Source organism: Oryzias latipes, chromosome 3, assembly GCF_053564925.1.
Source record: "Oryzias latipes strain Hd-rR chromosome 3, Olatipes_Hd-rR_3.1".
NCBI classification, from domain to species: Eukaryota; Metazoa; Chordata; class Actinopteri; order Beloniformes; family Adrianichthyidae; genus Oryzias; species Oryzias latipes.
Window position 1 is genome coordinate 34,204,246 of NC_136239.1, and position 21,433 is coordinate 34,225,678.

At 39.4% G+C, this 21,433-nt stretch overlaps 2 protein-coding genes across 4 annotated transcripts in view; both read right to left on the reverse strand.

The window, feature by feature from the left end:
• The window catches only part of adcy7 (adenylate cyclase 7), a 59,945-nt gene extending 58,487 nt beyond the window's left edge, over window positions 1-1,458 (reverse strand). For 2 of the 3 annotated variants that reach the window (XM_011493651.4, XM_011493645.4), the window contains exon 1: window positions 1,165-1,458. The gene's annotated coding sequence lies outside the window, so the exon portion shown is untranslated. The remainder of the gene's footprint in view (window positions 1-1,164) is intronic. The other variant, XM_078945320.1, reaches the window with a different exon arrangement.
• A 1-nt stretch (window position 1,459) lies between these two features.
• tent4b (terminal nucleotidyltransferase 4B) lies at window positions 1,460-21,398 on the reverse strand. Its single transcript, XM_004067495.5, has 12 exons — window positions 20,467-21,398; window positions 11,918-12,041; window positions 10,355-10,401; window positions 5,720-5,840; window positions 5,264-5,371; window positions 4,950-5,078; window positions 4,479-4,692; window positions 4,267-4,393; window positions 4,072-4,175; window positions 3,791-3,999; window positions 3,565-3,711; window positions 1,460-3,479 (listed from the first exon to the last, which is right to left on the reverse strand). Exons 1-12 carry the CDS (start codon window positions 21,018-21,020, stop codon window positions 3,324-3,326), a joined length of 2,040 nt encoding a protein of 679 aa, XP_004067543.1. The 5' UTR covers window positions 21,021-21,398; the 3' UTR covers window positions 1,460-3,323.
• Between the last annotated feature and the right edge of the window lie 35 nt (window positions 21,399-21,433).

Below are 21,433 nucleotides of genomic sequence, written 5' to 3' on the forward strand. Positions count from 1 at the left end.
TGTTCTTTAAACTTTGCAAAACATTAAAAAAAAACAATTGAAGCTGGTGGAGATTTTCTGACAGCAAGAATAAAACCCCAAAAAATAAATTGAAAAAACTCAAATGCATGTCATTCACAGAATTGCTGCTTTCGCCAGGGAAAGGTTAACGTCAAACTCTTAAATGCATACGAGCACCGAATGCATTCAAGCTGACAACAGATGCATGACCCAACACCCACTGTGGCATAATGACGTGCATAATGTGCAGGACCACATCCATGCATGGCCACGTCTTCAGGTCTCATCTCATCAGGGTCTTGCATGGGTTCAATACTTACTGCTTAAAGATGGGACGGCCTCAGTAAAGTCAAATTTGCTCAACTACGGTAGGTTTAAGCGGTGCGTGGTTTAGAACAAAGACTAACCATGTCAAAGTATAGTCCAACATATTTCCTGAAAGGGAAAATGTAAGAGCACCGTTGGAAAAGTAGTAAACCCATGAGGATGAGGAAAAGATTTGATTATGAGTTTAACTCTTTCAAAGCAGCTTTTATTTTTTATTTGGGGGGGGTTGGGGGGTAGGTCAAAATCAAGTCGCTGGTTTAAAACAGCATCGACACTCCAGTTTACTGCTTTTCAAAATAACTGCTTCAATTAACTTGCATTAATAGTGATCTACACAAACTTGTTTTTAAGAATAAAAATTGGGACAAACTGGCTAACATAAAAATAACCTGCAATTATGGATGCGCATTTTCTAGAACACCTTAAGGGAAACCAGTCAGTTGAAAAGCCAATTTGAATGGTTTCACCTGCGATGAGTGAGAGCCTCTCTGATATATTCTAACAGAAACAAACAAAAACAAAAAAAACACTTGAATTAGATGATTAGAATCTCAAACTCAGCGGAAGCTAAATTCTTCCAACCATCTCGTTGTCTGTCTCGGCATGTCATACAATTGGGTAACTTTACCCTCTGCGTAAATTGGTGCATCAAGCCGAAAATAGGATTGAAATAGCAAAAAATGTTGTCTAAATCCCTTCATTTTATGGTAAAACTGCACACCAGGTCGTCTTGGACTGGTTTGCTGCCGTTAAACCGTGCGTAAACGGAATGATAACACCCGGCTTCATTCCGGACGCAATACCCACCACTTGAATCAACCAGCTTCCGGATCTTACCTGGCAGGTTAAAGTTGTTCAACTCCAGGTGTAAATAAGCCAACACGAGCAGCCGGCGGGAGCTGGCATCGGCTCTACGGTCCCGCACCTCCTCTCCGAGAGTCTCTGCGCGCTCTAGAACTGAGCGTGAGCGCGCCTCCTCCATGTCTTCCTCGGGTCATTACAACACTTTGTCTTTGTAACGCACAACTTTTGTGTGCACGTGCGTCACAAGGCGACGTAAACTTCGCTTCCAACGAAGCGAAACAAGTCGGAGCACAAAGGCAGAGCAGAAGCAGACAGGTCCAGACGCGCAGAGAGATGGTAATGTTTTATTGCATGAATTTGAATAGCTGCAGAGGAATTCCAATCAGTACAGTCTGGGTTCAAAGCCTTATTTTGTGGTTAAAACAAGTGGCCAGGGTTCATTTTACCATTTTATCCGTCAAGCATAACAGTCACACTGGTGAATGTGGAGTGGGTATTTTAACCAACTTATATTTTCTCATTTAACAGCCTCTAAATGTGGGTTTTTTTTCCTGCTTTTGCTGGCTAGTTGAATAACTGCGGGTAACTTTTGAGTAATTTCAACTGTGCTTTGGTGTGCTGCTCCCTCTGATATTTATTAATCTTAACAGGTTTTCTGTGTGCAAAAAAGCCAACTAAGTGGAAAAATGAGCGTAATAACAGTCAATCACTGATCTTAACCAGCCACGTGCCGTATAAACATGGAACAAGGGCTCCATCTACAGGCCAGTTGTTGTACTGCAACACTTGAGATGTTTGTTGTGACCGTTTTTTTTACCCAAGATAGGTACAACAAAGCTACCAAGAAAAGAACAAAAATCCCTTTTTGAGTAAGTAGACCTGCCTAATAGTAAAGCAAAAAGGATTCCACGTGCTTATAAAATGGTCTCTTCAATTTTCAAAGGTAACTTGGTCACTCAACTAGTAGAACGAATAAAAAGATCATTTTTACCTGTTCCTGAATATATCTTTTTCTATCCAACCTCAGCTCCAAATGATCCCATCTTAAAATATAGGACTCAGATATGAGATACAATATTAATAATACATTTATCCGTACTATGTCCATGTAATTAATAAAAAAATAAATACATTTAACAAATACAAATGATTCTGCAGTTGGTAAATTCCTAAATAAACAGATTATCTCCCACAGACCAATTGCTAACACATTTCAAGTTTAGGATTTTTAATAAAATCATTACCACCACCAATAGGTTTCGACCTTCAAGCTTCTATACTGATGTGGTTGTGCTACTTAAAGAGTACAAAGCTCATTTCTGTTATCTATGGGTGGGTGGTGTGAGCTCTGCCTCACTCAAAGCTAGCTGTCAACACGCTCAGATGAACCTGAAGTAAAAATAAATGCTGATGATTTCTGTTGGCAATGGGGACCCGAACCAGCTGCTGATTGGTCCAAACAGCAGCCGTCATAAGACGCGTCGCGTGTGTTTAAGTGACTTTTATCCAGTGAGGTCGTAAAAAGGTCCTATGAAATCGTTTTTTTTTCTTGTCTCCTCATATGTGCAACAATTTTCTTTAAGCATTGTACAAATGTTTTTGTAGAACTCGACAAAACGGATTCACAGAGAAATTCAACAGAAGAAAAATATCATGCATAACTTAATTCCCACTCTCACTGATTGCATTTGTAAGTAGCATCATAAAAAAATTGTATAAGTGTTTGACATTTTTCCTTTTTTGTACATTAAAATATTTTTTTTTGTCTTTTTCCTCATTTTTTTTCTTTTTTTTTGTGAGGGCGGGAAAATCAAATTGGTGATCTGGTTTGCAGTTCCAGGTTTTTGCTCCGGAGCAGAGTCAGTTCCAGGTGCTTGGTCCTGGCCTCGTCCTGAACAGCAGGGGGTGCAGGAGCCTGGCTGCGGGAATTAAAAGGGCTCCATAAATGAAGCCGATGGGAAGCAATGGAGTATTCACTCTTAGTTACAGTTTAGGTCCAAAAATATGGTTCCCACTGCCAATAAGGTTTTTTTTTGTTTTTCCTCAGTAAGAAAGCAATATTTGTCACCCTGAAAAGGGTCACCGGAGTCCTCAGGTGTTCTGAAACCACCAATAACATCCAGAGGGAGAAGTAAAACCTTTATGAGAAGAAGGTATCGAGGGGTTGGAGGAGTTGCAGAACAAAGTAACCCCTATCTGTAGAGATCCTCTTGTGTGGAGTCCCGTACATTTTTCCTCTTCTTGCTATTGCCCTGGTGAACCAGCTTGTTTTTAGGATTATTTGTGGTTTTGGTTGAGTTCTGCTGCCCTTGGTGACCATTATTGTGGTGGGCACGAGACATCCGGGCCTGGAAATTTGAAACATAATATTTAATATATATGATCAAACCACCAGCACGTATGGTTATTAAACTGGGTTTACGCTGAGCACACCTTTCCTCCTTTGTTGCCTGTGGTTGGAGTGATGGTAGATTGATTCTGTGTGCGGTGATTAGTGGCCACAGCCGGCTTTTCTCTGAGAGTGCCAGGGCCTCGACCGGGCTGCTGCTTGGCCGTCTTACACGGTGTGCCGTCAGAGTCCTGGAGAAAACCGTTTTTCCTATTAACGAAATCCCCCTTTAACACACCTGGAGTTCCGTGTGCAGCTCAGGTAACTCACCGCATCGCTGGAGGTAGACGTTGGGGACGTGGATGGCGGGGACAGAGGGGAGGAGGAGTGAGACGAACGCAGGGAGGGGGGTGGAGACGACGTGTTGGAGAACGTTTTGCTGCGAGGAGCTAGTGGCAGAACAACAACCACCTCGTCGTCTGGAACGTTGTTGTTGCGCTCATCCAGCTGCTGGGGATCCAACAGCTTCACATCGTTTTCTACAAAGAGAAGCAGCTGATGTCTTTACTGTGACAAAAAGTAAATAAAGTTTCAAAAAAGTATAAACCTACTATTAAGAGGCAGATCAATCTGCGATGAGTTGCCCCAGTTATTTCGGATCCATTCCCTGTACTCGTCCACTTCCTTGGTCACCCGGATTATCCGGCCAAGTATGCTACAATGAAGGAATCGAGTTAAACACGTCTTAGTTTGAGTCAACTAACAGCTAGTCTCTACAAAGACCACAATAACATCGCTCTCCTTACCTCTCACTTTCGTTATTGGGATAGCACTTGGCAATCTGTGATACAGCATGGTGGAGCACCACAAAGGCGTATTCAAAGGCCTGCTTCACCTGCATGGCACCGTAGGAGCTCCTGCCGACATCATTGTCTATGTGGCACAAAGAAACAACAAACACGCTGCTTTAATACCCAGATTCCTATTTCAAACGTGTGTTTGTTGTTAACAGTATCACCTGGCTGCAGAGGGTCCTCAATGTAGAGCATAGACGGCCTGTATCCATCCATCATGTTCTTCTGGACCTCATCTTTGGCCACATAAGAACCGCCGTCTTTTATCCGGATGCCCGTTTTCAGGTAGTTGAAGTGGCGACCGTACAGTTCGAAGAATTCAATCAGCAGCACACCGATGTTGATGTTGGGGCTGCACACGTCCTCCCTGAAGTGAAGCTACAAACAAAGAAACGGATTTAGACTTAATGTCAGGACAGTAATCAGTGTTTCTGCAAGACCCTGGGTCATATTTTGCAGCCATATTCTGACATTTTCGGTGTTGCCGTTTTTTTTAGGTTGGAAAAAAAACCAAATCTTTAAAACACAGAAAATCTTGTTTTTAAGCAGCTTCAGGACACATTTTCATTCTGGTGATGAAACACTGATGCTGAGGAAACCGTCATCGCTTCCGAAGCGTTGCTTGCTGAACTAACCTGCAGGAAGCTGACAGCCATGAGAAAGAGACTGTAGGAGCCGATGCCCCCGGTAAAAACCTCATTAAGGTCTCTTTGTAGAAGAAACTGCTTCAGCACCAGAACCAGGTAAGGCAACACGGGGTACTTCTGCAATGAAGGGAGATTAAAGACTCTGGATCAGCTAAAGGTTTAAGGGACACACTTCAAAAATAAAAACATGGTAGTCTATATTCCTAATTTTAATTAAATGCCTTACATTTTTTTCAAAACTAATAAATCATTTTTGTCATGCATTAAGATTTCTTGCTCTCTTTCTGTAAACTTTAGGTCACCTCTTTGAATTCCTTGATGAGCCGAGCAGCTTTGACGCCACTTTCCACGTTGAAGCTGATGTCCACTTTGACTTCAGTGACAGAGTCAGTCAGTTTAATGATGGGAACCTAAAAAAAAAGCAGAATTAGTCCTGACACAGACTCTGACAAGTGCTCAATTAAAATAAACTTCATAAAATATAAACAAAATCTTGAACAGGCATTTCATTTACATTACAATTTTAAAGTCTAAATTACTGCTTCACATAAAAGAGCATTAATTTGATGAAATGAGTGGTAAAAATTATATTTAAAAGAAAATCCCAGCACTAAAATCAATTAAACTACCGGTTTTAAAATTCAAACTTTATTTACTTTCTGCCACTTAAAAACTTAATAAAAATATACTTAAAAATAAAAACATGCATTAAGAATCAATCAATACAAATATGAGTCTTTGGGTGAGTTCAGTTTTACCGTTGCTTTATCCAAGACCTTAATCGCGCTCTTATCCGCAACATTTCTCTTCCGAAGAGCCTCTTCCAACGTCCAAAGCGGGAGAGTCTCCCACTTACCGAAAACTACCAGGTCAATGTCACTGGTGAGTAAAGAAAAAGAAAAATTATGGTTTTTTTTTGTTTGAATAACAAACATTTCACACAGCGAACCTATGGTATGGTCATTTATCTTACATTTAAAAGAAATCTCAGGATAAAATCTAGAAAACATTTTGCATCTGAAATAACTGTGGAATACTTTCATAATGTAAGCTTAATAAATAATTGTTCACCAATCCAACTTTAGTGAATAATATTTGGGAAGAAGGATAAATTTTAAAAAGTGCTTCTTCCATGTAATACCTTTAACATAAATATATCTCTGTAACTTGGGACCTTTATTTATTACAAGCCTTCGGATAACTGCAGACTGTTCTGTTATGGGAAATGAGTAGCTTCTAATAAACAGGAAGGGCCGAAAGCATCAAATTAATCAACAATATCTCCAGTGTGTTCACTAAATGGAATTCTAAAAAGGCAGAACCGATGGTTAGATTGCACAGTAAAGATCTTGTGGACTTGGTAACCTTGAAGAGATTAATAAACACATTTCTATAGTAAGAACAGCACACCATGCAGTCAACTGCAAACAGGTCTAAATAGTGGGCCAGAATGATGTCAAGAGTCCTGAAGACTCCTCATCAACATCCTCCTCAATTGAAATCAGACTAACATCCACTCAGTGAGAGCACAGTAAAACAAAACATTCACGGTACTGCGAATGATAACAGGTTAGATTGCCCTTTCCCTTCCGTGCCGACACACTACCTTCTGAAAGGGCCTAAACTGCTTGTAGTACGGGTGGGATCAAGTTATATTAGTCTTCAGGTGTAAAGCCCATTTTTTATTGATGCATTTAACATTAAGGGCAAACTTCATGTTAACATTTAAACCTGGAAGCCTGGGAGTGAAGGTTTTTTTTTTTTTAGATGCAGCTAGGGTTGGGCGATGTCCCTTAAATTGGCCGTTGACGATGTTTGCTGTCAACCATCGGGATGGACGATGACATCGTCGGGGGGGGGGGGGGGGGGGGGTATTTTTACATTTTTCGTTCTTATATAACTGCTATTCGTTTTTTTAGTTTTATTTTCCAACTAATGACTAATCCGCGATGATCCCGTATAAACTGAGGGAAGTGACTTTAACAAAAAAAGTAACAAACAAAATAGAAAAGAAGTAGTCCGCTCCCGCACTTCGCTAGTGAAGTGGACCGGCGGAGCGCGGACTTACAGCTTTGTGTTTGAGGGGAAGGGGGGGGGGGGGGTGGTGCTTTGTTACATGAGCGCTATGTGTGGGAGATTTAAGACTGCGATCCGTCCCGCAGCTCTAGGGGTACAAGCAACCGAACTCAGAACCGGGTCTAAAAGTGTTTGTCTGAGCACAGCTCGGATCGTCAGCACACACAGCGGTTTGAGCATCAAAGCAGAAATGTCGCTCAGTCCTTAGAAAACATTCAAACAATCACGCGGATTTGTGTTTCCAGTCGTGTCCCGACTAAATAAAGGCTGATGTTATTCTTACATGTTTACGTGCAGCCAGCGAGCAGCACCACCCAAAGCTAATGTTGTTAGCCCGTGTTAGCATACGGCTAATCCTGGCTTCGTTCAGAAAAAGCACTGACCACACGGATTAAAATTCAAATGATGAGCGAACAGGTGTTTCATAATAACCGTAACATTATTAAAAGCACGTTTAGAAGATCATCTCGTATTTTACCGAGCTGACATGTCAATGTATATAGCCGCTCGGCGCTGTTAACATTGTTTTGTATTGAATTGTTACATTCAATAAAGTTTGAAAAAAAAAAGCCGCTCGGCGGAATTTATATCCTTCCGGTTTTCAAACCCTACTGCGCATGTGCGAATGATTTATTCCGACGGAAAGTGTGACCTTAGTGAACGTTTTTATATTCTGAAAACATTTTTCTGGGCCCATGTACACGGTTGGATTCTAATCTGACCATTGATCCCATCAAGATATTTTGTACATGTAACCGCGGCTTATGGTGTCGACGCGCAACGTGGCGGGGGCGTGGCATCACGATGGTGGTCTCTCCATCGGGATGTCAGTCACCCATCACGATGGACGATGATATCGTCCATCGGCACAACCCTAGATGCAGCTTTACTCAGTGTTTTTTTCTTCGGGGGGGTTGCAGTGTTGCAGTGAATGCACCACTGTGGCTGCAGTATCCTTGTGTTTACAATTCCGTCAAATGAGGCGGAGACGAACATGTTTCCCTGTTTAGGGGTACTGAACGCATTTGCAAGGTGTAGCAGAAGCCATTGAACACGGCAGTGTCTTTGCTGCCACATGCACACTTCTTGTGTACTACAGGGGTCTCAAACTCAATTTACCTGGGGGCCACAGAAGGCAGGGTCTAGCTATGGGAGGGCCGCAACTTCACACACACGCAACTTGTGAGTGTAAGAGACAAATTTTTATGGAACATATACTATACTATTAACTATACTCTATTATTAACTGTTTTCTGTACAAAATGTCCTTTTAAAACTCTCATTCAAATGAAATACGTGAATAAAAAATCAATAAGTAAATAAATCAATAAAACATTTCTGTTTATTTAGAATGTCCTTTTTAACACACTTCAGTTAACACTGTTGAATTATAACTATTAAACCCATAAGAAGACTTTTTACAGTTCTGTAACGTCCATCAATGGGTTCTTCTGTACACGGCTCCTCTGTCTACTTCTCACTGCCGGACACTTGGCAGCACTTCCTCCCAAACAGCTGAGACCCTCAGTGTGATCCAAGATGATCGTCAGTAAATCTGGACTGTACTTTGGCTTATTGAAATTTAAGGTGGAGAAGTCAGAGAGTATGTGCTCCCAATTTTGAGTCTATGTTGAATTTTTTTATTTTAAAGTTTACTCTTTAAACCACAAATCAGTAAAGGTAAAACAAAATTCAGTGACCATTTTTAGATTTTCTTTCTTATGACTTTTAGCGCATTTAAACCCTAGTCACAAGTTATTGTAGAGCAGCCGGTCAAACATTCCTATAGTTTTATACTGAATTCAAACCGTGGTTCCTAAAAGAACGGGTGCTGTTTACTGGAGATCAGAACAATCATTACCAATACCTGAGATCAGAGAAAAGCTCAAAAGCGGATGGAAATTTATGTTGGCGTCACCAAATATGTGCAGCCAAGATGCACAATCAGCGTGTTTGAGATCACCCAGGTGGACGAAACGCTGCACAGATCACCTGGTGTGCAACATGTTTTTGCCCCAACGTCACCTGTCAGTCATCACAAAAATATCACCAGAAAGGGGCGGGAGCAAGGCCCAACTTAAGCGAACGCAACTGGAAATTTTGTACCGTGCTGACCACAAGCCGCCAAATGACTACAAAATGGTGCATTATGGGAAACGTGTCCTGACGGTTTTTCTAGTTGAGTGATCAATTAAAATCATTTTAAATACCTATTGATTTAAAAAAAAAGGCTACATACATTACAAAACAGTGAGATTAATATAAAAGACATAATAATCAGATCATACTGAGGGGGAGAGGCATATTAAAACAAAATTGAACGTTAAGGACAACGCCAACTTCCTGTTCTCCTTCAGTCTCGCTGCAGATTCGACTTCATCTCCCGAGCGAATAAATACGTTCTAAAAAGGAAAGTAAGGAACTCCTTAATGTGGTCCGGGGAGGGGGCTGTCAGGTGTCCTGCCTTAAATGTTACCCTGCTTTCAAGCCCGGTCAATGTCACGCCCCCAAGAGTCATATACCCCACTGTGATTGGTTAGTTCGTCACAACACTGAAAAAGTGTCATTCATACAGACGGGCGGGACGCGTTAACATTAAACTTTCATATTAAGGCGGGGGCCACAAAATATCGTCTTGGGGGCTGCAAACAATCAGCGGGCCGCAAGTTTGAGACCCCTGGTGTAGAAGGAGTCCTATCCAGTGCTTTCTACATTTAACAAAACTGCTCCCAGTGTGCCATTGGTCAAGCTACAGTTTTACCTCAGCTTGACTTTTTAAGTGGATTTGGGCCCTAATCTCACTATAGCTGACCAAATTTACCAAGAATGTGACTCAACTACAATATTCATTGACTACAACATCCAGGAAAAGAAGCTAAAACGTGTTAAATTTCCTCTGTTTTACTGCATGACTAACAGTAAACTACAGATGCCATGAAAGAGAAAAAATATTTCTCTTCTGCATACGCATTTATTATTGTCTTCTACATTATGACAGGCTGAATAAAAACTAACTGAACTTTTTTTTCATTGATATCAAATTAAAAAAAGTTATTTTGTAATACACAAATCATATATCCAAAACAAAACGGTGACTCAAGCTCTGAGGTTTGAACCGAACCAGGAGGAAAGCATATAGTTGCATCCCTTCAGTAAAGAAAATAAAAGAAACTTTTTTTCCTTCAGTCTGCATTACTTTGCGTGTTTTAGACTCATAAAGAAGACGGCATGCAACCACTCTTGTTAATATTAAAAGGTAAGCAAAAATATAGTTAGTTTCAAATGTATGGATTCATTCAGAAACCAACAACGCTTACCTTGTTGGCAGATAAAGACCAGTGCTGAAACTCCCAAACACCTGAACCTAAAGAAAGAAAAAAATCACAGTTGATAAACCAACAGTATTTAATTTTCATTTAAGGGGGAAAAAAATTCTTTACTTTATTCATTTTGTAATTTTTTAATCTCCTTCAAACTTTAAATACACCTTAACCTAACCAAATTATAAAAATGAAGAAATGCTAAGCAACAAAAGTAAATTTAAAAAGCAAAGTAACATTTGCCTTTTATAGAAATGCTTCCCAGAAAAACATCAATACCAAATAAAGTAATAACATACTTAAAACTATTAACTGTGTTGATTTTAACTGTTGTATCACAATTAAATACAACAAAAACATTTAATTAAAAAAAATGAAAGAGTAAAAACAATTTAGTAACAAAGAAATAAAAGAAACAAAATCATAAATAAACTTTTTCATTGAACTAAATAAGCAATGACCTGCCACAGAGATGAAGGTAACCATGAAAAGATCAAGTGTCGAACGGTTCCCACTCAAAGACAAAACTACTACCAGCAAATTACTGAATGAATAATTGAATACTTATATATGAAAAAAACAAGACAATTCAATGTAAAACTTTGACCCTTTTATTGTTAGAAGAAAAGTTGTCACTACAACATTCATGCAACGATTGCTTATATTTGGAGGAAAAAGCTATTTCAAAGCTGGTTCTGTCATATAATATTTGCTTCATGGTACACTGATACAATAATTAAAACTGGCAGCTTGTTTACAACAAACCTCTTCTTTATCCATTGATCTCCTAACCTGCATGCAACAGACAAGGCTAAAATTATCCATTACCGTCCCTTTTTACCTCCTACACAACGGCACACAAATAGACTTAAGCCTAAACCCTTACTTTACCGTCTAAAACCTCTTCCCCACATCCGGCATCACAGTAGTATTAACTCTTGGTTGAAGCCAAGTCCAGAGCTAAGCTAATTGCAGAGCTTTGTGAATGAACTGAGTTCTGACGATGTTGCAACCGATGCGGGTGACTGAGGTGTTGGTCTCATCATGGGAAACTTCTGGAATTGTGTTGACGGACATATTGTTATTTATTAAATTATTGTTTGCAAATACATATGCATTCATAGGCTCATTTTAAATAAACGGTTGACTTGTCAAACTGCCATGAAGTTGTGTGATTGAGCTCATTTTTACAGTCCTGCTTCCACTGATGTGACAAAAAAAGCCCAAAGATGTCAAGAACTATATGCCTGTAGTTTTTTTCTAAAAAGAAGTTATTTTTGGCTTATAGAAAAACAAGTTTCTACATCAGACAGATCAAAGTAGTCTGAAGTGGTGCTGATAAAATGACCAGAGTGCAGTGGCAGCAGAGAGATAACGTTGGCTGCCATTGACCTTGTATGATTCAGACTGACTCCTCTATACACTATCACTGTATACAGCCTCCTCAATGTAATTGATGGTAATCATTTACAAAGAAATGCCACTGCTCTATAAATTCATTCGAGGCTAGCAGGTCACGCTTGGGACGATGACCAGAGGCATGCGTGTGGACCTGTGTACCTCGGCGCTGGGCCACAGATCGTGGATTACTCCTTTGATTCGGTCTACCACCTCCAATCTCATCTTCTCTTCCTCCGGCCGTGGAGAAATGTAGTCATAGAAATCCTTGATCTCCTCATGTAACCTGTGAAGCAAAGAAAGAAAGTGCAGTGACACAGAAAGCATGTGTACATACAAATATAACATCAAGCACGGGTTCTGACACAAAGCAAACACTATTTTTTTCAGTCGGTTTTGGCAGGAAAGAAGGGGAAATAGACTAAAGAGATCCACATAGTCTATGTAACGCATGAGTCATGAAATCATGACAGAGTGATCAGATATAATTTAACTGACAATGGAAATCTGTTGACTTTCAGAGGAGCTGGTATGGTATTCCTGGTGTTTGTATTTTTGAGTTATTTTCTTTTCTTTTGCCTAAAAGCTGTTTTAAAGCATCAAATGCAAATTTGGTATAGACCACCAAGTTAAGTTACAATGACTCAAAAATAGTATGATTGGATGACATTAGATCAGTGAAATACATTACTAATTTACCATTTTAGCTGCTGATTGTATGCATTTATTTTGTGTGTACAAATGCTCTTGATGAGACCTTTTCAGATTTTTACAAGCTGTTCATAAAAAGCGGTAAACAGGAGCTCAACTGACAGGCAGACAGGTTAGTTTAGTGTTAATGATTAAGGAATTTTCAGGAAATAAGCAGATTGTCCAGAAAAACACTCAGACATCATTAAAATTGACAGATTCTTGAAATATTTACTTAAAGGAAAAATTTAAAAAGTCACCAAAAAAACATAGGAACCTCTTCCATGATGCAGATAATCCTAATACAATACACTGACAGAGGGAGAGCTTTCTAAACATGAGTGCCACATCTGTCCTTGGTACAGGTCGCTTTGCCCACGCTAGCTGACATTTTAACCAACCCAACTACTGCGCAAGTTTGTGAGGGGAAAACTGCACAAGAAACAAAAATGACTCCTCTGAGATTAAAATAAAAATAAAGTGACATATTAATCTAACATAGGGCCTTGGCCCTGTGGTGGTTTGGGTGACTGATACTTCAAAGAGAAATGTGATTCATTTGTTTTGGACTACATTTCCTTAACTGATAGATAATTCTCAAAATTAGTGCAATTTCAATCGTGTGTTGTATAGACATTTTGACTACATTGTTGCCGCAACATAATCAAGAAGTTGTAGGTTTGCTAATTTTAGACCAAACTTTGACTACAAACAATGACAAGACATGTAAAACATAAAAAACGTCATGTCAGTAGTACATAACTACATGCATACATACAGAACATACAGAAGAAGCCAGCACTAGTCAAGTTAAACAGCATTTACATAGTGGAAAAGTTCAGATGCCAGCCAAAGGTTGCAGGACACACCCTTGCCAAAAGTTATAGGAAAAAGAACAGTGTGAAGAGAAACTCATCCAGTGACCTTTAATTCATGAATGACCCAACCTGTATATCATACCTTAAAAATACTACACAGACAAATACCCTGAAATAACAACTTGTTTCCAAAAATGCATTTGTTACAAAAATGTGGATTCTGATAAAGAAAATAATTGTTTGCCTAGTTTCCTGTACAACAGATCTGATTTTAAATAATGTGCCTTCTTTTTCCAAAGCCCTCAAACAGCACACAAGTTATGTTTCTGAAGAAAAGAAACTCTACAGTGACACCCTGGCCACACCTCCTGCTCTTCTCTCCCATACTGACCCAGCTGCCCAACACAGTCACCTATTATTCCAGAAGACTTCATGTGTTTCAGAAGACTTTCAGTAAAACCCAACTGCAGGTATGCAAGTCTCTAGGGAGATCTTCATTTATTGTAAAAAAACAAAAAACAAAAGGAGCAATTCTATCTATAAAAAAAGGCAATGTGTTTAAAAGGGGGTAGGAAATGTATTCGTATGCAATACATTTGTTGAACTCCATTGTAGGATATTATCCCTGTAGAGCTGGGCAACAATTTGCCGCAGTAAAAGACCCAAATTTACATCTAGTTGTTAAAATCACACGCCATGCGTACAGGCTTGTGAAATTAGAGTCCTGATATTATGGCCCGCTTACACAAATGGATTGTGTGAGAAAATGGTGTGAGGTTGAAGGCATGCATTTTACAAGCTGCCACAGTGAGGAATGTGATTTTCTGTTGGCTAGAGGAAGAGGGAGCTCCCAACACAGTAGGTTTCATTTCACAGCAAACAGGCTACGAACGCAAACTCATTCACCACCATTATGGATCACATTACATCTCGGATTTGCAGCGTGTCTTGAAAGTACACGGACCTTTGGCAATGTTTATCAGGCAACCCCACAACATCAAAGCTAAATGATGTAATAACTTGAAGATGTGTACTCCCAAAGGCAAGAGTCGTATGCCAGTCAGTTACCAAGAGGTACAACTCCTCACATTGATAGTTTATGTTAATTTCCCTCAGTAGATAATACAGTCTTGCCATCTGTCATAACACTATCTACCAAGTGATTCAATATATCTTAAGGAAAGCCTTTTTATTAAGCATTCTCTACTTTATGATTCAAATATGAAATAGCGACAAAACAGAACTAGGTCCTAAAACATACTTTTTATATCAAATTTGTGTATTAGATTACATGGTGGCAATGAATTTGACCTTTGTTATAGAAATAATCAAAAGATTCACAAAACAAAAGTAAAATCCAAACTGTTTAAACTAATGTGAAAACCTATAAATCTTGATAAATCAGTTAATGGTGCACACAGCAGGAAAAGCTTAACATTACTGGGGGAAAGGGTGTGGTGCTAAAATGACTTGTTGCAAATGTCAAGTTTGGCAGCAGGTAAAAGTCTCATCAAAGCTGACACCACTTTTATGAAAATGGACATGTTTAGAACTCACAACTAAATCATAGCAGCCCTTTGACAAAATGTATTAATTTCTTTCTTTGAGTAGTAACTTTTATGGATCGTGAAAATGGCTACATACTAAAATGAATTGCAATGTAGCATAAAGAACATGATCAACATGTCAAACCTCCCACCAAGAGCTTTGCCAGCTGACATGGTTACCAGGAGACAAACAAGCCACATCACGCCTAGCTTTTTGAAATTTAAGACAACAACAAAAAAAGTAGAGGTGTCAACATTTCACAGATGACAAGTTCATTAATGTTTCATTGGCAAAATGGGGCCCCAATTGTTGGCCAATATGACCAAACAGCTCTTGTTGCTCTGAAATGCACACAAAATAGTGATAAAATTGGTCACACATGAATTATGCAAGTGAATTGTCCAACTTAAAAATGGTCACTTGGCTTTGAAATGGGCTTTACACCACTAAGAAAAACACCTTTTGCTCCTAAAGTCTTAAGTGTTTCATTTCTGAAAATCATGTGCATGAAGGCTGCCAGCCTTCATCGTTGTCTTACAAAACAGGTCACTCTTTTTGACAATGTCTTTCCCAACAATTTGTGATCAATGTCTCAATTCCCAAATTAAGAAAACACGGAAAAATATGATTTGGATATAACATTGTTGAGGAAAAATATTTTCCGAATGGGTTTGAGTAGAAAATAACAGCTGCAAAGTGCAAACTGTGATGCACAGGAGCTACACAAATTACAAAACAATAAAATGGAATTAGTCCATTTATTCCATTATTGCATTTAAAGAATATAAAAAGGTATGTCAGAAATTCTGCATCAAAAATACAATCTCTTGTTTTTCAGAACAAACATATTTTTTAGGTGATTAAAGATACAATAATAAATGCACAGTAGGTTACACCTGAATGAATTAATTCTAGTAATACAACTTTAAGGATGGGTTCAAAATGTCTTTTTGCCATTTTTCTGTAAGAGTTGAAAATCATTGTATTTTTAAACAAATAAAAAATGCTCAATGTTTTATTCTGTTTAACTTTTTAACCCTACTAAGAATTTGACAAACTCTCAGTGGAAGCTTCCCCATCTACAAATGACAGTCTCTCTCTAGTTAATGCTTCTTCTTGCCTTGGCACAATTTTAGTGAGTATCAACTACACTACAAAGACGCACACAAACTGCCATGAAAGAAATGACATGTTCTTTAGTGCAAACATCAGTAGGTCTCAGGCTGATGAAAATGACAAAATGTAAAGATTACTTCAACAGTCTGAAGGCAGACTTATGAGGAACTATGTCATTTGGAAAGTTTTGACTGTGTGACTAGCAAGCCCTACTTTCATCATCTTTTCAGTACTTGCTGAAGTCAGTAAATGTAAAAAAAAAAAAAACCTAGAGTAACACAGACGTCAGTCACTGTAAGTGGAATTAACCTTAGCTCTAATAATGGAAGTTCTGCATGTCTGTTATTGGAGGGTGTTTTAGTTCTTCAAAATACAATATGCATTTCATAGACAGAATTTCCAAATAAGGTTATCTGTTCAAATCGGAAATGACTGACAAGGGGAACGAGTTAAGTGTGAGATTTATTGAGCTGTGTCCCAAAGGAATTAAAAGGACAGTTTTATTACCACCAGCAGCTGCCATTGCGACGCTTTTTTCACATTTATTTATTAGCCGAGTTAAGCCCAGATGAAACTGTAAACTAGCTTTAACAACAAATGTGATACTTTAAGATAAAACTTGAAATCAGTTTCAGTTCAGTCAGTCAGTTAGATGCTTTTCTTTTACACTTACAATATAAATGCAAGTCAAATTACAGATGTTGTGCAAAAGCCGTTAAAACACGGCTTCATTTAAACTAGTTGGAAACTGACAGAAATACAAACAGAATACTTTCTCCAGCCCTAAAGCACAGTTGAAGCTCAGAGAAGTGGAGATCTGTGATCCTGTGGTGTGTTAACCGAAGAATATCGGGACAGGACTTCAAGACCTCAGCAAATTGTCACCTTTGAGAGAAAGAGGCTTTTGGACAACTGAGGTCAAGTCTTGCTTTTAAAGATATTGACCAAAAATGTGTTTACAAATTAAAAGAGCTAGACATAGCTGTAGACCTAGCTGATCTTAGGCCATGACAACTCCTAAGAAAATGATAACTAGATTTTAATACCAATTTGATATTGTTGATGTTTTTTAATGATACCGTTTATTAAGGCTTTCATAATAAAAAATTTTTTGCTTAGTAAATAAAAAGGAGGAATGCTGAGCAAAATTATCATCCCAAAATTGATGGGTTGGTCATGCTTGTTTAGATAGTAAACACATTCATTCATTCATTTTCTTCCGTTTGTCCCTTTCGGGGTCACGGGGCTGCCAGAGCCTACCCCGGCCACTTATGGGCGAAGGCAGGGGACACCCTGGACAGGTCGTCAGTCTGTCGCAGGGTATGGTAAACACATGTTTTCATGTAAACATGCGTTTGATTTGTAAACAACTGATTTCTCTCCACTGAGCTAAAGCAAGTCATTAGCATGGACATATACCGGTGCATTTTATTTTATCATTGGTCTCTTAAATTGGAATTTCAGAAATGGCTTGTTATGCTGAGAGTTGGTGAAAAATGGTGATTCCAATTCGGACTCCCACTCCGACATCATCACTAGTCACTGGTAAGCTACATTAACGTGGAGCTGCTAGCGCTCAGAAAATACATAACATTGTTTTTTATAACTTTAGAAGTCATGCTAAAACAAAAAGTCAGTACTTGCAATTATTTAAATGTAAACTTCTGTGCATCCGAGCACACCAACGTGAAAAAAAGCACGTCTTCTCTACGCACGGCGCGGGGCTTGGCATACCTCCGTCACGAGCGTTAGCCCTTAAAAACATATTTCGTACAACCCTACCCTTCCAAATGCCCCTTCAATTGGAGGGGTAGGGGACGAATTCGTATTCTGCCTTAGTCTAGCTTTTTATAAGACCTATGTGGACAGCACAGAATTACAAATCATGGATTTACCGGGATGGGCTCCGGCAACCCTGTGACCCCGAAAGGGAATAAACGGTAAAAGAAGATGATGATGAATGAATGAGGATTTACATGGTTTCTGAAAGAGTTCTGTAAGGATTATTTGAAAGTTTACTCCATACTAGCCAATGTCCTTGTTATAAAATTAGTGGGACAGGAGATAATGAGGCATTCTAAACAAAACTGTTCACTCAGACAGAAAAAGGGTCACAGCATTCCCAGGCTACACAAACTGCTTGTGTCCATGTTAAGTGTAAGTAGGACCCAAAAAGATGTGAAAGAAAATTAGAAGAAAACGGTCCCTTTAAACTCGCAGTATCACTGGACAGGAAAAAGGCTCTAGTAGTTGTCTCTCAAGAGGGTTGGCTTTATTTAGTGGAAATGGGGCTGTGTGGAGCATGTAAACACTGATCCATTGCCATCATAAACTGCGCTGCTTTTCTCCACATCCCTAGCCAACCCACATTGCCAAATATAGAGTACAAACTGTCCCATGGAAAAATGGATTTAACTACATCTCACCGCCCTGCATGATTTTTGCAGATACCACAAGCAACAACCACTGTCATGTGTGCGCAGAGAAAACATATCCATGAGAATTTTAAAAATTACAAACATAGAATACAAATTGCAGCCAGCTATATTTGTTATTACTTTAGATATTAAAAATCTAAAAGGTTTAACCATAAGATTGCACTTTTTAACTCTCAAGCGCAAGGTTTATTTACGCTGTTGTGGCCACCTAAAATAGCTTACACAAAGATATCACAATCACTTGGTTTTGTGCTTTTGCAATGTATAAGTAGTAAAATTGAAATCTGAAACTATGGGTAAATACCGTAGTGAGAATGGTTTTGACTTGACAAACTTCCCACACACAGCCGGTTAATCCCCTAAATTTAGAACTACGTGTGTATATTGTAGAAAAGTAATGTAATGCCCACACATCTGTTGCTTTTTTTGACATTCTGGTAATTTACCACAATGCTTTTAGAAAAAAGGCGATGAGTCTGATCCCAGCTCTGGGCTTCATGTTCTGGTATTAGCAGAGCTTATCACAAAGGAATGTCCTTGTGCAAATACAGAGCTCCCATATTACTATAAATGAGAATCAGCCTAAGACTGAACTTCACATTCAAGTGTTCTGCGTGTCCACACACGTCAAAAAGAAAAGGAGGCAATGGGAAAGCAACACAGAGAAACATAGGGAACCCCACCCATAAAACCTCACTTCCAATTTATGACTTAAAAGTCCCCGTTGATTAAAAGTTAGTAAACATTACAAGTTTTGTCTCAGCAACCTAACCAAATGTTGCTTCTGAAAGCCGCATCTAATGTAGAAGTGACCATTTTCCCCAAAAAGCATAAATAGTCTGTTATAAGTCATGAATCCCAGTAAGTGATTTACAGAATTACAGACACAACCAAGTATCTCTGTGATTCAGGGCCACAAAAACATTATCTGTGTATCGTTTTATGACACTTACCAGATGACTTGGCATATTACTTAAAAATGAGACTAGACTTGCATTGAAAATATCCTGCTAAATGTGTACTTTTCTATATACTAATTTGTTGCTTTTCAAATTAATATTCAACATTATTAAGACTTGCACTGTTAACACATTTAAGGTCAGTGTCTAAGGCAATGTCTTTTGAGGTCATGAAGGTCAGTTTACATTGAAAAAAAGCTGGTAGTGTATTAAACATCCTTTTAAAGGCAAACAATCAGCACTTGTGGGCCTGAAATGTGGCTGCAAATGGTCAGTTTAAAGAGCAGCAGCTGTAACTGCTGATGTTTAAAATGTTTCAGCGATTTAGTCACATCCTGAAGGATTTTCAGCTTCTCGTTAGGTATTATCTCTTACAAGGAGAAAAGGAACGAGTTTAAATGTATCCAACTACACATTATTTACCTCTGCTTCCAAATAATTAGACTAACCATGCAACGGGAAGTTGGTTTGATGATGTCCTCAGTCCCAGTTTTCACTGTTCTCTGATGTAGTTAAATGTGTAAACAACATTTGATGAATATAATTGTGCCTTGATTTCAATTAAAACCATTTTAAATGCTAAACGGTATTTTTGAAATCAACGCATCGACCTGCTCACAAATGAGCAAAATAAAAAAAGAGAAATGGCCAACGTTAAAATTTGGAATAGTAGGAGAACAATTCGATTTACATTCCAACAAGTCTGTCATAGTCTATTTTGGAGCATCTTGTAATTCCAAATGGATTTTTCCTCCCCTCAAAAACATTGTATCCATTCTTTTCTATGGCTCTCTGTTGTTAACTCATTGGCAATAGTGGAGATAATGAATATATTGTAAAATATGGGAAATAAAAACTGCTTGCTAAATTTACAACTCAAGAAGTTTAAAAACAACAGTTTTCAGGGAGATAATAGAAGTAGCTGGTGACCTGCTAAAACTCAAAAATCAATAAAACTAGAGATACTGTGCTAGTTGTTGTCAATTTAAAAAACTAAGTTTTCGAGGGGAAGATTGTCAGTCTGAAAAGGCTGGAAAGATGTAAGAGCATAGCACGTAGTAAACGCCCACAGCATCACACTACGAGGCTGTGGGATCATATGATCATTACCAAAATAGGGCCAATGTGACCCAAACTCTTACCCTACAACTGTGTCCGCGTAGTTCCTGGTCTTCCATGGCGTGCCAGTGTAAGCTTCATGTCCTCCAGAGTTGAAGTTGTTCAATAAGCTGGAATTAAATCCATACGTGCTAGCTTTATTTTCCCTTTTTCTTTTGTTGGGATGTCCGTCCGCGTGGCCCCTATACAACACTGTGACCCCACAGCCCTGCTGCTGATGCCCTCCTTCACCGACGACACCGCCCCTGTTGTTGCGGTTGCTTTGGGAGTCCAGAGGTATAAAGTCCCGCTGTTCAGTTACGTCTCCATCCCCCGTAGAGACAGACATCACCTGAGTCTTGGCTTCCCCGGCAGCGGTGCTTGAGTCGAGCGTACTACCGTTTCTGCTAGTAGATAGTGCGGCTCCCAGCCACCCGTTCACGGCCGTTTTCAAACTCGAAGTGTTCTGAGGTCCAGCGGTGTAGCAGTTATTTACATAAAGGTACCCGAACCCTTGTGTCGTCTCCCAAATCTGCATCCACAGGTTGTTAGCGGGTCCAAGTTGTTCTGGCTGAAACCAGGCAATTCTCGGATCCATCAAACGATAATGTAAGGCAAACGGCCCCCCCACCCCACCGCCGAGCGAAGCTCAGTTCGAGTGCAGTTAGCCAGGTCGCTAGCTAACGTAAGCTAGCTCGCTATAGCCTCGTTATAGCTGCTGCTGGTTCGGATTCTCCACCCCCCCGTTATTTCTAGAAAATGGTTTTTTTTAAGTCCTCAGTCCTTCGCCGTCTAGGTAGACGCGTGTCAAGGAAGCACGCCCACGAAAAATAACAAAAGTAAACAAGTCAGGTAACAGAAATTCTAACTGTAGCCGAACTCGCGACTAAAAGCTGGAGATATTTGTTAGACAGCCTCCGACCCTTTGCTCCTGATCATGGGTCCCTCAATGGCGGCGCTGATAATGCGCCTGCGCGAAGCATTGGAAGGGGGTGGGGTGGAAGGCGGGGA

Bases quoted from the DNA above. Each gene is read 5' to 3' on its own strand.
- tent4b (XM_004067495.5), bottom strand. From the start codon at position 21,020: ATGGATCCGAGAATTGCCTGGTTTCAGCCAGAACAACTTGGACCCGCT. The intron at 12,042-20,466 runs GTAAGAGTTTGG...TTTGCTTCACAG, and splicing joins TACGCGGACACAGTTGTAGG to GTTACATGAGGAGATCAAGG. The intron at 4,176-4,266 runs GTAAGGAGAGCG...CCTTCATTGTAG, and splicing joins CCCAATAACGAAAGTGAGAG to CATACTTGGCCGGATAATCC.